Consider the following 17,124-nt stretch of genomic DNA (forward strand, 5'->3'; position numbering starts at 1 on the left):
TCCTCACACCTTGATTGTGGCCTTGATTTTGAAATCTGGGGAAGTGATTTTAGACTTGTGACCACCATAAGTAGGAAATCTATGTCTGTGGTGTTTGAAGTTGCCACGTTTGTGGTACTTTAGTAGAGAAGTCACAGGAGACGCCCCTGAACCCAGCACAGAACCTAGGGCAGAATAGGTGCTCAATAACTGTTTTTTCATGAAAGAATGGATGAATGCAATCTGATGACCAAGACAATGTGGAGAGAAAACCCACCGCCTAGGCAGTATATGAACTAGAAGACATTCAGCTGCCCAATGATTTGTTCCTTCAGCACACATTCACCTAGCGTGTTCTGCAATAGAAAAAAGCAGACTCTGGGTGGCTTCAGTGAGGAGTGTTAAGTGCTTGGCTACTAACCAAAAGGTAGGTGGTTTGAGTCCACAGCTGCTCTGAAGATGAGGGCTGCAGCATTCTGCTTCCATAAATATTTGCACTTTAGGAAACCTGATGGGGCAGTTGTGCTCTGAACTCATGGCCTCTGTGAGTCTGAATTAGGTCTGGGATGGGGTTGGGTGGCACTGTGGTTGATCGCTTGGCTGCTGACTGCAATGTCAATGGTGTGAAACCATCAGACTCTCCTCAGAAAGAAGATGCAGCAGTCGGGTTTTTTAAAAGATCAGAATTCATGTGTATTATAATTAATAATTTGGAACAGGATACACATTACGGATTTGAATGGGAGTGGAAAAGGGGGTGGAGAATTTATATGAATGAATGAATGAATGAATGAATGAAAAACCAACTTGTTTGTAAACTTTTGTGATTCAAATCACCACTTAAAAGAGAGATATGCCAAAAAAAATTTTTTTTCTACCCCTCTCTCACTGCTGTGAGCTTGTAAATTTCATGGGAGGAAATGGCCCATCTTCGTCCCTCAAGCCAGTGGTGGATTTGAATCACCTTTGGGTTGGCCTTTGGGAAGCCTGGCCTTTGGGTTAACAGCACAACTTCCTATGAACTCGGGCAGTCTTGCAAATATTTCTATGAAGAAACACTTCCACTCCACCTCCACGGGGCAGTTCTGCTGTGTTCTATAGAGTTATTAAGATTCAGACAGACCTTATGCAAATGTGCCTTTTCCTTTGTACTGGACAGGAGATGGAGTTTAGGTATAAGATAGTGAACGGAGCAGATGCATTTTCTAGTCTCAGGGAATTGACATTCTAGTGACAGACATAGACACTGACTAACAAGTCAATAACAGGATCCTCTCAACAAGTGATGAGCACTGTGCTACAGAACAGACAGAACGGAATGAGGAGGGGGAAGGATTCTGAAAGGGAAATGACATGACAAATGATCACATGATACATGATCCTGGGAGCTCGGGCCCAAGTGAGATCTCAAAACTTGCCTCCAAAGGCAGATCGAGGCGGGAGGAGGGGGTGTCGTGATGGCCTTGTTGTTGTTGGGTGCCATGGAATTCTTTTTTTACCTATAACGATCCTATCTGACAGAGCCAGAACTACTCGTGGATTTTTCTATGTTGTAGTTTCTACGAAAGCACTGTGGTTTGTCAAGGTTTTTATTTTACTTGCATCCACAATTAATGTCATGCAAGTAGCAGTCAAGAACGCAGATAATGGATGACAAGGAAAATATCACTAGAGGAAAAAAAAAACTGTTCGTTTGTTTAAAAGAAGAAATAAAGAAAGCAAACAATGTATCACCAAATCTGCTGAAAACAGACTTCTTTTCTAAGGTTTCAAAAACAAAGATATCACTTCGGGTGCACCTGACCCAAGCTACGGTATTTTAATAGACTCATCTGCATGGGAAAGGTGGGCAACGAATAAAGAAGACTGAAGAAGAATGGACACCCTTGAATTATGGTGTTAACAAAGAAGTATTGAATGTGCCTTGGACGATCATAGAAACTAACAAATCTGCCCTGGAATAAATATAGTCAGAATGATTTTTGGAAGTGAGGACAATATGACTTCATTTCACACGATTTGAACAGGTTCTCAAAAGGAACTAGTTTCCCGCAGGACATTAAACCTGAGAGAGGTCAGTGAAGAAGAGGAATTCTCTCAACAAGATCAATTAACGCAGTTGCGGCAGCAATGAACTCAGTCCTAGCTGATTGTGAATAGGGGACAGGACTGGTTACAATTATTTTGTTTGCACACAGGGTTGCTAAAGTTGGAACCAATCCCATGGCATCTAAGGACAGAAACAATAGCTAATAACAAGAGAATGTCAGCTATTTTTCCAGTGGAGCAAGCAAGTGGGTTTCAAACCTCAAGTCTTTCAATTAGCAGCCATCGTAACAGTGCTAGGTATTTCCAAAGGAAGAGGGCGTTTGAACACCACAGTTTCAGAAATCCACCAAAGAGTGCCCTTTGTGTATCCTGACTAGGCAGATGTTGAAATTAGCCTTTCATCTTTAGCCTGATTTTACAGATGAGAAACTGATACCTAAGCAGAGTCAGTGCCCTGTGGAGGGCCACACAGCTGGGAAAGGACTAGGAAAGGCTGAAGACCGTCTACTGAGCTCGATCAGCCACACTACCCTGTGCCACGTCCAACACGGCGCCAGAACTCAGAAGAGGAGGATGGGGAACAAGGAGGTCGAGGAGCTGGAAGCACACTTTGCTTTCTAACTAAAAACTCTTTCTCCTGTCCTCAGGTTAATGGTTAAGCCAAACACAGCTGTTAGTCTCACATCCTCTTTTGGACAAGAATCATTTATCTTGATCCAGGCTGAAGGCATTGTTATTCCTAGGTGTTACCTTTCAGAAAGCACAGCATCTGTCAGGGAACCATAGCCAGAGCTCCACGTCCCATCAACAGAACCTCAAGGTCAAGAGCGAAATGATGCTCACCAGATCTTTGCAGGAAAAGGACAACTTCTTGGCACTGGAGACCATCCACAGATAGGTAGGCTGAACTGACTTCCAGGAAGTCCAATTTTGTTTTCCATTTCCGCAGTGCATTTTATTATTATTATGAATCTGTAACGCATGTTCTTCACTATTATATCCATGACAGATGAAAAACAAAACAAAACAAAACAAAACCAAGAACAAAAAAACCTTTCTCCACAGAAGCAATCCCCATGATTGGGGATTTATCCTAGACCTTTCCACGCATTCCTACGGACTGAAACGTGTCCCCTTCTCTCACAGCAAGCACTGGATTCTAGTCCCTATACTGAGGGTGGAGTGCTCTTTGGAAGCAAGATTTCTTTGTTACGCTAATGATGTCATGTTTGAGGAGAGTGGATCCTAAAACTAGTTACTTCCTAGCTAGAAAATGAGCAGACTAGACACAGAGACATCCACAGAGGAAAGACAGATGCCAGGCACTCCAAGGGACACTAAGGGTTGCTGGCAGACATCAGAAACTGGGAGAAAGACTTACAGAAGGCATCCACGTGGCTGAGACTCTCATCAGACTACCAACCTCTAGGTAACGAGAAAATAAATCTCTGTTCTTTAAAGCCATTCATTTAAGGTATTTCTGTTTAGCAGCATAAACAAGTGTACATATACATGTACATATACATGCTTATAACATATGTGTATACTGACAAAACTGTTTTCTAATAAATAGAAATGCTATATATCTATGTATCTGTAAGTCATGTATTTTTCCTCATAGATCACTTTAAGAAAGTGCTTCTACATCTTTCTATCTTTCTACTTTCTCCACTGGAAAGTAGGATAGCTACAGAGGATGACCTTATTCTTTTAAAGAGTGGTAGAGAATTCAGCTAATGGCTTTTATGTTTATGAATGTAAGAATTCACTTCTATTACAGTATTTCTGACCATTCCCCTCTTGCTGGCCACTGACATTGAATCCAGTCTTCCACTGTGGAATAGGATCCTCACACAGAGGTCTAGGAGCCTTTGTGCAAGCTTTCTGTATAAACCTTTCTAGAACAGGGACTTTTGGTCAAGGAAACACACATGTCAGATTGTACCAGACAATGCTAAAGCACCCTCCGTGAAAGTGCCCTCTATCCATACTCCTGACCCCAGTGCTTCCCTCTTTCTTCCCACAATTCTGTCATGCCCCTGTTATTCAGCAGCAATGATGAGAAATGCCAAAAAGGAAAGTCACTGTAATTTTTTTGGTAATTGTATTTATCCGACAACAATGAAAAGTGAAAAAACAGTGATAACAACAAAACAGATGCTGTTGCGTTGACACCTCTGACTGGGGTGACTTGTATGTGTCAGAGAAGAGCTGTGTGCTCTATGGGGGTTTTAATAGTTGACTTGTTAAAGTAGGTAACCAGGTTTATCTTCCAAGGTGCCTTGAGGTGGACTTGAACTTTCAACCTTTGAGATAGTGGCCAAGACTTTAATGATTTGCATCACCTAGGGACTCCATACTGAAAACTGATTACATGTACAGGTAGTCCCTAACTTACAATGGAGTTCCATTCTGACAACCCTATCCTAAACTGGGTCTGTCATAAGTCTGAATACCTTTCTTTCTTTGTTTTTAGAAGTCTTCATTATTGCCTGCTATAAGGCAAGGTTTTGAAAAGTAACTAATAATGCTGAACATTGCAGATGGACATCCGAGAGTGACAGTATCAGGGGCGTCGCAACAATGGATGTGGTACATTACTACTGAAAAGAAGATGTATGGTTTATTGAAACTCAAAGTACATCGTAAATCAGAAGCTGCCTCTACTGAGATCTTCAATGAGACAAGCCCTCTACTATGCTTTGTATAGATAAGATTTCATCTTTCAGAGACTCACAGGTGGTACCGTTATTATCCTCGTTTTACAGATGAAGACACTGAGCCTCAGGGAGATAAGAACTTGTCTCAAATCATGCAGATGTTAAATGGAAGGGCTGGCTTGGAACCCAAGCAGTCTGACTCTGGGGTCTACATTTTTAGCTGCTGTGTTAATAGTCTCTCTTGTGCCTTTCCCCCCAAAGACCCTATTAGCTCACTTCCCAAAGAGTTCAAGACACCGTAAGGACATGTCGTGGCAGAGGGCAGATGAGCTTTGCAGCTCAGCACAGCAGATCAGGAAGGTCCTCTCCTGCGGACCCTGACTGAGGGAACAAAGGAGGTAAGGGACTCAGCAGTGAGTCGCTGGCTGGTTAGATCTCTCATACAAAGACTGAGTAGATTCTCCACAGTGACAAAAAGAGCTATGATATTGCAATGTATGGTACTCCACCACCAGGGTTCAAGTTCAAGATATATGAACAACAAACAACTCCCTTATGACAGTGTCTGCAAGTGGAGTGGGACATGGATATCGGGCAGTATCCTCATCCACCTCCCCCCACGTTTGGGGTTCCTGGGATCTTAAAGGGTCTCCCCACCCCATTCAGCCTCATGTGGAGAAGCAGAACTGGACTATGTTGGAGGTGGCAGGAGAAATACGAAACAGTTTATCCAACTAACTCATTGGCATTTACTGAGATGACTCAGTTGGTGACTCATATTATAGTTTTTGGAGACTGCCGTGAGTGGCCCTCAAACTTGGAGAATACAAGGTTGCCTCTGACCAGAACTCAATAAAAAGTAAGACTTTAAAACTCACCCTATTACTATGGACATGGACAAAATCAATTCGAGCGGGCAGGAGTCACATTAAGCATGACCTCAAGCGCGTGGATGGGAGTGTATGGGGACAGGTGTGGGCTGGGCCTCTGTGAGTCTCCTCCACTCACTGGTAGTTGACTAGCCTCGGTGGTGTGACCTGTGACTCAGAACCTGAGTTCCCCCATCCTCCCACCCCCACCAGTGAACCTCACTGGGTCAGGAAGAAATCAGCCGCTGGGTCGGCACTGTCCATTACAATATCCTACGGTGATGGAAAAGTCCCATATTTTGTGCTGTGCAATATGGCAGCTTCCAGCCACAGCTAAAAGAGCATTTGAAATAAGGTAGTGAGAAACTAAAATGTCAATTTTAGAGAACCCAGCTCTGGTGGCTGAGTGGTAAGAAGCTGTGCTGCAATCTTAAAGGCACATGGTTCGAATCCACCTGCTCAGAAGGACGGGCGATCTCCTTTCATGTGATGAACTGTTTCTGAAAACCTGCCGGAGGGTCCAGCTATGAGTCTTTATTTGACAGCACACAACAATAACAGTATAGTGGGTAAGGGTGAAAGACAATCTCTTCCCATGTGGTTTATAGCTGCTGCAAACCCAGTGAAAGGTCAGCTGAGAGTTGGTTCCAACTTAAAAGTGAGTGAGTTGAGCAAGTGGTGTCCCTGGGTGGTGCACAAATCAAAAGGTTGGAGGTTCCAGTCCACCTGGGGGCACCTTGAAAGAATCTACTTCCCCCAAAACCAAGCCACCGAAAAACCTGTCGGTCACAGCTCTTACTGGAGTAGCAACTGCTTTTTAAAAAGTACACAGCGTTTGCCCTGTACACAGAATGGTCCAATCCACGTATCTGCACACCTCCTTGTCCCCCACATGTCCAGTCCAGGCATGGACCAAACCCCCTCTCCAAAACCGCCTCCCAAAGCAAAGAGGTACCTGGCAGACTGAAGTTCTTCTGCTGCCTCGTGCACTGTGGGGAAGGGTGCAGGGGAGAAGGCGGCGTGGCACTGGGGGGCAGCGGGGGCGCAGGCGAGGACGGCGTGGAGGAGGTTGTCGAGGATGGGTTGCTGCTGGAGTCCGGCTGGTACGGGACAGGGATGTGGTCCTGAAGGAAAAAGAGACAAGCAGGGCGGGGTCAGGGGACATCCAGGAAGCAGAGGTACCAGTGCCAGCAAGCTGAGTGGGAACAGGCCTCTGGCCCCCACCCTGGCTTCACCCCAGCATCTGCAGTCATCTGGCCCCTTCCTCAGTCCCCAGGCCTTTCCACAGTCCTGCCTGCTGCATCCTCCCCACGGGCTTGCTCTCAGCTGGGGAGCGACAGTCTCTGGAATCAAATCCTTGTCCTATGTCTGTGCCCTAGAGTGGAAGGTCACCACGTAATGAAAGCTTCGGAGGTGTCGGCCACACTCCCTGCACCTCTGTGATTCTAGAAAACCCCACACCAAGGTGCCCAGGGTGCCCATCCCATCCCAACACCTCTCCTCCTGAGTGTTTATTAAAGAACAGACAGCCTGCTGATTCACCAGAGAGTGAGAGAGGGGGCCTTGGACATCTTCCCAATGCCACTGTCACAAAACACTATTTCCTCTCCTCTGAGAAGCAGCTTGGAAGGGAGGGTGAAGGCACATCCTCAGAATGGCCACGGAGGGGTAGGGACAAGAGCAGTTCAGTGGGTTGGACAGCGTTCCCCCAAAGACATCCTCCCAGTGTGCAAACTGTCTGTATGTGGAAGAAAGGCCTTTGCAAATGTCACTAAGGTAAGGATTTGAAGATGATCTCATTCTGCATTAGGGCAGGCCCTAAATCAATGGCAAGTACAAAAGTCAGAAAAGAAGTCCTGCAGAGAATCATGGGAGAGCAGGCCATGGGAAGACAGAGGCTGGGCTGGAATGGGGCATCCCAGGCGCGTGCAGGATGGCAAGTGCAGGAGGACGTCAGGAGGGAGCAGGGACAGATCCTCGTTAGGACTTCAAGCCCAGCCAACATCTTCATGCCAGACTTCTGGCCTGCAGAACTCAGAGAGAACCAATTTCTGCTGCCTTGCACCACACAGTCCATGACAATTTCTGACAGTAACTCTAAGAAAGTGAATATACAGGGTTGCACAATACGGGGAGGGGGGAAGGAAATGGGAAGGATCCGCGTGAAAAGACAGGGTAATGACGGGCAAGGTCCAATGGTGATTAATTTTATAAAATGTAATGCATGAGAATGATTGTATGAAACACAATATGAGTGAAGAATAGTGTGATACAAAATGTATACAAACTTTGTAAGCAAATCAATAATAATAATTATTATTATTTTTGTTATTATTATTATTGAATATAAAGGCCAACCAAGAACTTAAGTATCTAGTAATTTAACAAGATATGTTTTCAGTGAGGACTTTTTTTGAGGTTTATTTAACTATCTCTTCAGCCATCTGGCCAGTCTCTTGAGGTTTTTTTGTTTGTTGGTTTTAGGAGAAGTTACTGTATTTGTCATTTCTCAACTTCCTTGAGTTCTACCTTACTCCTTCCAGTTCTTTGCTGATACTTCCTATTTCTTTGCAAGGATTTTCTGGGTTTTTCCCCCCATCTGTTTCAAGAACGTTCCAAATTGCTCACTGGAGTACTTTTATGACAGCTGCTTTATGATCGCCATCAAATAGTTCTAAAATCCTTTTCATGTGGAGTTAGTGTCTAGTGACTGCCATTGTCATTCCACTCGAGAGCTTCCTGGTTCTTGATACGACAGGTAAATGTCAACTCAAGCCCGGAAGTTTGGGGGATTCTGTATCTTATTTAACCCTTCTATTTTAGCAAATAGTGGCCTTGTGGCAGAGAGCTGCATGGCAAAGCTGAAACACCACAGTTAAAATCCCCCAGCTGCCCTGCAGGGGAACAATGAACAATCCATTCCAGTTTAATTTACTGCCTCTGAAAACCCGCTGGAGGCTCAGTTATGGGTTGGTGCCTACTTAATCGCGCACCTCTCTCTGGTGGTTCAAATCCACCAGCTGCTGCACAGGAGGATGAGCAGTTCTTCCTCTGTGATTTACAGCCCATAAACCCAGCAGAGGGTCAGCTATGAGCTGGTTCTGACTCAACAGCAGAGGCAACTCAATAGCTGAGTTGATTATAACAAACTAGTTACAGAAGAAATTACAATCAGAGTTCCTTGAAAAGGAATGACCACGGTTGGGGCAGTTAACCTGCCAGAGGGTCAGCTATGGGTTGGTTCTGACTCAGTGGTACACAACACGCGCGCGCACACACACACACACACAATTTGAAAAAGGGAGCTCTCTTGGCCCAGTGGTAAGGAGCTGCGCTGCCAACATGCAGGCACGTGATTCAAATCCACCAGCAGCTCCGTGCAGGAGAGTTGGGCAATCTCTTCCTGTGGGATTTCCTGCCTCCGAAAAAGCCACTGGACGGTCAGCTCTGAGTCAGTTCCAACTCGAGAATATGTAGCAACAACGTGTTGAGCTTGCTATCAGGAAAACATTCTCCCGGGGCAAGTAGAATACACACACACACACACACACACACACACACACACACACACACATATATGTATGTATATATGTATGTATGTATATATATATATACACACACACACATATATATACATATATTTTTTTTAAAAAAAAAAAGAAGAGACCATTAACAAGATAGATGGGCTGACACAGTGGCCAAACAGCAGACTCAAGCCTGTTGGTGGCCATGAAGGTGATAGGGGCGTGGCAAGGCTTCACTCTGCCAGTACGTAAGGTCGTCATGAGTAGAGCCAGCTTGTGGACAACAATTTCTGATGGCCTCGAGTGACAATGCTCTGTCAGGGAACGGGATGTGCCACCCTGTTACTACCTGGTAGCAGTAGACTTCCAGGTTCCCCGCATGGCCCCTGGTGACACCTCTGAGTTGGTGGCCCCTGGTGACACCTCTGAGTTGGTGGCGTTTCTCATTTGCTCTGGCTGGAGATGGGGATCCTGGCTTTCCTAGAGTCCTCTGTGGACGCTCTTCTTGCTGAGAGGGGCAGGAGTGTCATGTCACTGTTTCCCATGTGATTGTCCCTGATGTTAAGGCAGGGTGACCTCGGCAATAATGCTGGGAGGGACGTGTTGAGATTTATGGCCTCAGCAGAGAGCGCCAAGGGCACTGTGTTAGGCTGGGTGGGGAGGAAGCCCAGATTCTCCGCTGACAGTGAGATACACGTCCTGGCTCCTTTCTCAGCCTTCTCTGAGACACTCAAGCACAGGGACTGAGCTCCCTCCAGACAAGCTGGCGAGGCTGGGAGTCAGGACGTGCAGTTGCCTTTGCTGGAAGATGGGGCCACCGTTTCTTCTGCAATCGCTGGCAGCAGCTATTATCTACAAGGGGTTTGTGTTTCTTGTTGGGATGACGTTCCTGAAAGGAACAGCCTTTGGTTGGAGCACTTTCATTGTCGCTTGTCGGCACTTCCGGGTCACTGGCTTGTTTAACTCCAAGAGTGAGACAGACGAGGCAGAAGGGTGCAGGGAACTCAGCTGAGCTGTTCCTCAGGTCCACTCCCAGGCAGGCTTCTTTCCATCTTCCTTTTTCATTCCCTGTTTTCCTCTGCCTTTCTTTTCTTTCCCATTTTCATTCCTCTGCCTTGTATTTTAGGAGCTCTGGTGACTTGGTGGTAAGAAATTGACACCCAACAACAACCACCACTGTGTATGTTTTCTAGATCATAGTTAGAAGTTTTAGTTAGACTTAATGGGATGAAGAGAGAAAAACGCACCTCCTCCATCTTTATAGAAGTGAAATGAGTTCAGTAATTCCTGGCGTCTTTTCTCCTATAGGAGATGTTACTACCAGAGGAGGGAGCGAGGGCTCTGAGGAATGGAGAAGCGGGCCTTGGCCATCCAGTGTGCCAAATGCTGCCTGAAGTGATGGGTCCCCTCATTATAGTTTCTGATCTGTTATGAGAAAGATAAAGGTGAGTCCTGCTGAAGGCAGGGGTCCCTGACCACTTGGAAATAAGCTCCCTATGCCAGCCAAGTTCGTTTAGGCCACGTCCTCGTAAGACCACGCTCGAGGTATTTATGGCTCGATCATGGGAGAGCATCAGGCGCTCGCCTTACTCTCTCCTGATTTGTCCAGCGGTGATTGCAGTCGCATGGCAACATACACACCAGCCATGAATCTTAGTTCAGATTCAGCTGGCTGCTCTCACTCAGCCCAACGGGGTGCACGAGGATTTTAAAGTACGGAAGGACTGATTAGGTCACTCAAAGGATGAGAGACAGTAGAAAACACGCATCTACCTATTTTGCAAGGAGCCTCGTAGTACAATGGTGAAGAGCTCTGCTGCTAACCCAGTGGTTCAAATCTGTCAGCAGCTCTTGGGAGAAAGACGTGTCCTCTGTCTCCATAAACGCTGCTGCTGAGGACCATCGAGTCAGAACCGACCCCTAGCTGAGCCTTCAGCAGTTCTTCAGAGGCAGGACATCACACGGGAGGAGACTGGCCAGCTCTCTTCCACAGAGCAGGTCGTAGATTTGAACCAGGTACTTCTGCGTTGGCAGCACAATTCTTTACCCATAAGCCAGCAGGGCTCCCTCCATAAAGATTACAGCCTAGGATGTCCTGCAGGGCCGGCTGTCAGAGTCGTTATGCGAGAGAATGGACTCAGGGGCAATGGGCTACCCATCTTCTGAAGAGTCTTCTCCTGAGACTTCCACTCTTAGAGTGGCAAAGTTCAAGAGGCTTCCTTAAATGTTCTGCAAAAGGGCAGTCGTCAACTCCATGCTAAAAAGCTTGAAGGCTTATGCTGAAAGTATGGTGTCCTACAAGAAAGCCTTGCCATACAGACAAGTGATGGCACATGTTTAAAACGAGAACTCTGCTCTGTCTTTTACATGTTCAGCCCATACCGAGGTCCATGGTCCTCAACATAGTGCAGGCTGTTCTTCACGTCTTATTTTTACTGTTATCTATTTCGAGTTAGAACTGACTTGCAGCTGACCTTCCAGTGGGTTTTCAGAGGCTGTAATCGCACAGGAGGAAACTGTCCATCATTCTCCCATGGAGCAGCTGATGGAACCACGTGCCCTTGGATTATCCACACAGCTCCCCACAAGACACCAGAGCTCCAAGGCTTGGGACCCAGGTGTATTTCTGCTTGGCTTATCTGCCCATCTGCACGAGTCCAACCATTCTTGCAAACATGGCTCAGACCTGCCCTCCTCTGGGATGCTCCCCGGACCTTCCCACTCCACCAGGCAAAGTAAGCCATTCACGCTGTGCTGGGCCTGGGACTTCGGCTGGGCCTGGGACTTCGGCTGGGCCTGGGACTTCGGCTGGCCCCGGGTGGTGCCTCCCTGTCTTTCTCTACCTACTTCTCTGTGTCCCCATGTAGGCTAGAGCATGTTATTCTCATCTTTGGATCCTCAGCACTTAGCAATGTGCCAGACCTGGTGTGCTCCCTCTGGAACTGTGTGCTAGATGAAGGAAGGGCTCCAGAAGGAGGAAGCAGGCAGCAGAGAGAGGGCTGGCTAGCTGGAGACAAGGAGAGAGAGAGAAGAAAGAACCCCCGTCTTCTCTCACTTCACTGTGTGTCCTATTCATCTTTCTCCTCACTCCTCATTTGTCCTCCTATACGTCATTCAAGGAGTCCTAGTGGCACAGTGGTTTAACAGTCAGCTGTTCTCTAGAAGGTCAATGGTTCAAATCCACCAGCCATTCCACAGCAAAAAGCAGCAGCCATCTGCTTCTGTAAACATTACAGCATCAGAAATTCTTTGGGGCAGGCCTCCTCTGTACAGGGTAGCTGGGAATTGGAATTGACTCAATGGGCAATGAGTTTAACTCTTCCTCCTTATCTTCTTGCCATTTCCTTCTTCTTCCTCCTCTCTGCCTGCCTTCTCCTCTCCATCTGCCTTCTCTTCTTTCCTCCTCCCATCCCTCTTTCCTCTGCTCTTTCTCCATCCCCAAGCTCCACCCATGCACTAAGGATCCGGTCCTGGACTGAATCCTGCACAGGCATCACTGCAGCTCACCCTCTCTCCAAGCCCATGAAGAGGGTCCTGCTATCCTACCCACTTTACAGAGTGACAAACTGAGGCAGAGAGACAACCAGATGTTATAGCCACAGGCACACAGTGAAGGGAGGAGCTAAGTTTCAAATCCAGCCATTCTGACTCCAGAGCCCCAACTTGAACCATGATGCTAGGTGAAAAGGCAGGAGCTCTGCGAATGCAGATGGACTGAACGAGGCTGGAGAGAAGGCATCAACAGGCAGTGATCAGGGAACCTTCAGGCCCAATTGGCTCCGAAATCTAAGGCACTCACCACATGATGGCCTGCCAAGAAGAATCTGCATGAAGTCAGTGCGACAAGAACAAGGGGCAAACAGGCTAGCCCTCTGGTGGACCCTGTCCACCTTCACGTCAGAGCTGCTTTCTAAATGGAGGTTAATTTATTTCCCTTATCAAAACTCTTGCTGGCAGACAAGCCGAACAATGTCACAGGAGCTGATTCGCCTGACCTGTGTTTCTGCTCATTTCACACTAAGACATTCACTGGGACTGTGAAGTGGGAGGGAAGGACCTGGAGGTGGCTTTGAACCCTCACTCACATCAGTGATGAAGGTGAAGCTGGGTTACAGGCATGCACAGTTACTTGGCTGGAGCCACAACGTTTGAGCCCCAGGCCACCTAAAGACCTATATATTCTGTAGAAGACAAAGGAAAAGTGGACCCAGCCCGATGTTAGACTAAAATATCCAAGGTGCTGGCCAGTCAACACCTGTGACAAGCCCATGGCAACCTCAGATTAAAATCATACTTCCCAGGACTTCTAACTGCTGGGCCTTTGTCAGTGCTCCTGGGTTAGCCCACTCTGATATTAGACTGTTGTTGTTATTACGTGTCTTCAAGTCAGTTTCCATTCTAGTGAACCCAGGGACAACAGAATGGAAACGCTGCTTGGTCCCACACCATCCTCCGACCCATTACTAGGCCCACTGATTAGATCTCTTCTACTGTCACTGAGAGGCAGTGACTCACATGGGAGGAGACTACCCATCCTTCTCCCAAGGAGCTGCTGGTGGATTTCAAACGTGTGCCTTTGGGATTACAGCACAGCTTTTTTACCACTAGGCCACCATGCAATTGACAGCCTCTGAAAACCTGCTGGAGGGCCAGCTCTGAGTCAGTTCCTACTTGATGGCAATCAGTGAGTTGAGCTGTTGAGTTGAGAATGAAACCCTGCTGGAGGGCTAGCTATGAGTGGTTCTGACTTAAGAGAGATGAGTTTGAGTCCTTGTGTTCACAAAGTGATCAGTGTCACAGAGAGGCACCAAGTCCTTAGAATAACCAAGCACACAAGGTCAAAAGAACAGCATTTGCCCGAGGACAACAAAGCTTGGAAGGGGCGAGACAGAAGGGTTAATGGAAATTAACTAGAGGAAATGAATCAGAATTCTAGAGGAAGAGTGAGAAAAGTGGGATTTCTTTGTTGTTGTTGCTGTAGTGTACAGTCCAGTCAGAGCCAAGCCATCATTGACACTCCCCTGGGTTTTCAGAGGCAGTTAATCGCAGGGCAGGTATTGTAATTAAAGTTATAAAGCAAAACATGTACAAATGGTTGTAAGAAAAAAACAATTTGCTTTGTAAACATCACTCAAATCACAATAGCATTGTTAAATAATAATGAAAAGAGAGGGATCTGCATATTGAATTCGAGCAGGCTTGTGATTGCTCTGATCAGAGAACAGCAGAAGTGACGCGCTGCCATCCATAGAGCACAGGAGTTCACACGGCTCCCACCAGGTTTTCTCAAAGCGTCCCTCCTTGAGCCCTGAGCTGCTAAGGAAGAAGCCTGTCTACCCTGAGGCAGCCATCCTGGGAGGAAGCCGGAGCCACAGGCAGGGTCCCCACATGGGCAGTCCCTCTCACTGGCTCTGCTGGCCCCAGAGAGTGAAGAAGATTTTAAGCTTTGCCCCTGACACAATTTGTCAAAAATACTCCGCACCAGCACGCAAGGATCATACACAGCATGCAGCAGAAAGGTGTGGCTTGAGCTCCAGTACAACTTGATTCACCAACTCGGGCTGCAGGTCACAGTCATAGGTTACTCCCAATCTAGATGATTCCAGCCCCTCGCTATTTGCATTTTCCCATTTGAGTCCTTATGCTGTTTGGGGAACAGGCAAATCTGTTCCAATATTCCTGAAACACAGAATCTGCGGACATAGGAAAGGAAGGGTTTGTTGTCCTCCACTAACTTGAGATAGTTTGTGGTGCAGCAGTCGGTAGCTGTAACATGCCCATTGTACATACTAGGTAAACTGAGGTTCAGAAGTACTGAGGCCTCATAGATAGGAAATGGAAGAAGCCAAGCTGCCTGACTGCAGAAGCCAAGCTCTTGAATGCTTGCATCATGTCACGAGGTATCAGCTGATGAATGATGCTGAAACCAGAGTGTGAGGATGGTGGGCCAAGGGCAGATGACTTTGAGTGGACAGACATGGAAGGAGGAGTCTGAAGTAGAGGAAGGGACCAAATAGAAAAAGATTTTGAGGATTTTTCCCACATGCAGTAGAAAGCCAGGGGATGGCTTTTAAATAGACAATGATGTGGTTTAAAGCACTCTCATTACTACTTGCTCTGGAGACTGAAATGGGCTGGGATGGTACTGATGAGAGTCTGATGAGAAGTGAGGCTGAGCCAGTGAGAGGTCATGTGACACTGTGACCGCATCAGGGGGCTGAACACAGGTCCACCACCCTCATGTCCTCAGGCTGAGCTCAGTTTCATCCACTCTCAAGTACAGCACAGAGGCACCATGCTTTCCCAAGTCCCTGCTTCCGTCTTGGCCAGGAGAGCTACTTCTGGATCCATCCAGTGAGTTCTGCCCAAGCCCTCCTCCTGCCTCCCTCCTGCAGAGGAAAGTGTTCAGGGAATAGCTTTGGTGTGGCCTACTCTCTAGTCCAAACAAAAGAATGGATGCTGTGCTGGAAGGAGAGATGCCCAGAGGAGCCCGCTGGGGACTACCCACCTGGCTGTGGCCCTGTGTGGTAACCATCCCCTCGATCTGCAAGCTCAGAAAGAGACCCTGTCCCTTGGCAGTTTGATTCAGCAGATGTGTTGGAAAGCCCAGTACCATCTGCGAAGCTGATCCTGGCAGATGGTGAAAGCTCTCAGAGAGCAAAGCGGGTGGAGTCTGGGCCACTGAGGAAACTCGGGCTTGCCTTGCCCCTCAGCAGACACAGCCTTTCATCCCCATTTCCTTCTCTCAGTCTGGCTGGCATCTTGGTCCCTGTACCAATCGCTGGGTGCCCCCCAAGTGTATCCAACACAGAATACACAGAGTGAGGAGAGGTCTTGGGGGGCTGGCACATGAGAGCATAAGAACCAGCCCCCAGATCCATCTGGGGCCCACGTCCCTCCTTCCTCCCATCACCCACCTGTCCCCTCACCGCACTAGAACCCCCAGCCTCACCTTGTTGATTTTGTTGGTTTTGGGGAGCGTCTGGCTGATGTGCAGGTCCGAATACCTCGGCGGCTTCCGGAGCGGGTTGTTGATGTCACAGGGGACCGACTCTGTCCGGACTAGCCTTGCTGGGTCCGTAGGGACAAAAACCATGATTTGGGAGTTTTAATATCATTTAGGTCTACTGTATACCAGAGCTCAGACCCCAAATCAAAGGCCCACCCTCAAAACTGGAAGGGAAGGTACAAAAGTGCCAGTCATTGTCACTGTTGTGGTGGTGGGACTAGGGTACCTTCTGTGATTCCTCAAATTTTTATATTAAGAGGTTACAGCGAAACAACTGAGCTAACATTAGCTCTTTATCTGTGACTTTTGGTGATTGTTCTGGGCCGTCACGTTGGAACTGACCCACAGCTGACTCTCTAGCCGACTTTCAGAGGCTGTAAAGTGCAAGGGAGGAAACCGCCCATCTTCTTCCCGTGGAGAAGCTGGTGGATTCAAACTGTGTGCCTTCGAGTTGGCAGCATAGCTTCTTACCCCTAGGCCACTAGAGCTCAATGTTTGGCAATTAAACATTAGAAAACAATTAAATTGATGCTATAAAGGACAGATTTTTAAGGAAGAAAAACTGAAAGCTACAGTATTATAATAATTTTCACGCTGGCATTCATTGAAGACCAGAACCTTTAGGAAGGACAAAGGTCCCCCGAGAGTCCCTGCACTGTGCAGTTACTGTGCTGAGCTGCTCACTAAATGGGTGGTGGTACGAGGCCACCCAGAGGGTACTTGGAAGAAAGGCCTGGCAATCTACTTTTGAAAAATCAGCCTCTGAAATCCTGTGGGGCACAGTGCTCTTCTGACATGCGTGTCTGGTTACATGCTTTCGAATTGGTTCAAACCCATTATGTGGCTGTAGCCTTGAGAGAAGCTCGACTTGTCCAGCTTTCCCTCCTACTTCACCTTAAAAGCCATGCCAGGAGCTGGGCACACAGCTGGTGCCAGTTAAGAGCTTCCTGTCTCAAACCACAGCATCCAAGCTCCTTCTCCCTGCTGTCTGGGAGGCAGCGATGATTCACTATCAGTAAGTAATAAGGTGGAGT

The 17,124-nt window shown here is 47.3% G+C and overlaps 1 protein-coding gene across 1 annotated transcript in view; it reads right to left on the reverse strand.

Annotated features, from left to right (window-relative positions):
* KSR2 (kinase suppressor of ras 2) overlaps positions 1-17,124 on the reverse strand; it is a 425,537-nt gene that overhangs the window by 69,696 nt on the left and 338,717 nt on the right. Inside the window, exons 10-11 of the mRNA XM_006890405.1 lie at positions 16,034-16,152; positions 6,513-6,681 (exon numbers count right to left, since the gene is read on the reverse strand). Of these exons, the coding sequence (XP_006890467.1) occupies positions 6,513-6,681; positions 16,034-16,152 (288 nt within the window). The remainder of the gene's footprint in view (positions 1-6,512; positions 6,682-16,033; positions 16,153-17,124) is intronic.

This window comes from Elephantulus edwardii, unplaced genomic scaffold (genome assembly GCF_000299155.1).
Source record: "Elephantulus edwardii isolate Elephantulus edwardi_28Jun2011 unplaced genomic scaffold, EleEdw1.0 scaffold00089, whole genome shotgun sequence".
In the NCBI taxonomy this organism is placed as follows: domain Eukaryota; kingdom Metazoa; phylum Chordata; class Mammalia; order Macroscelidea; family Macroscelididae; genus Elephantulus; species Elephantulus edwardii.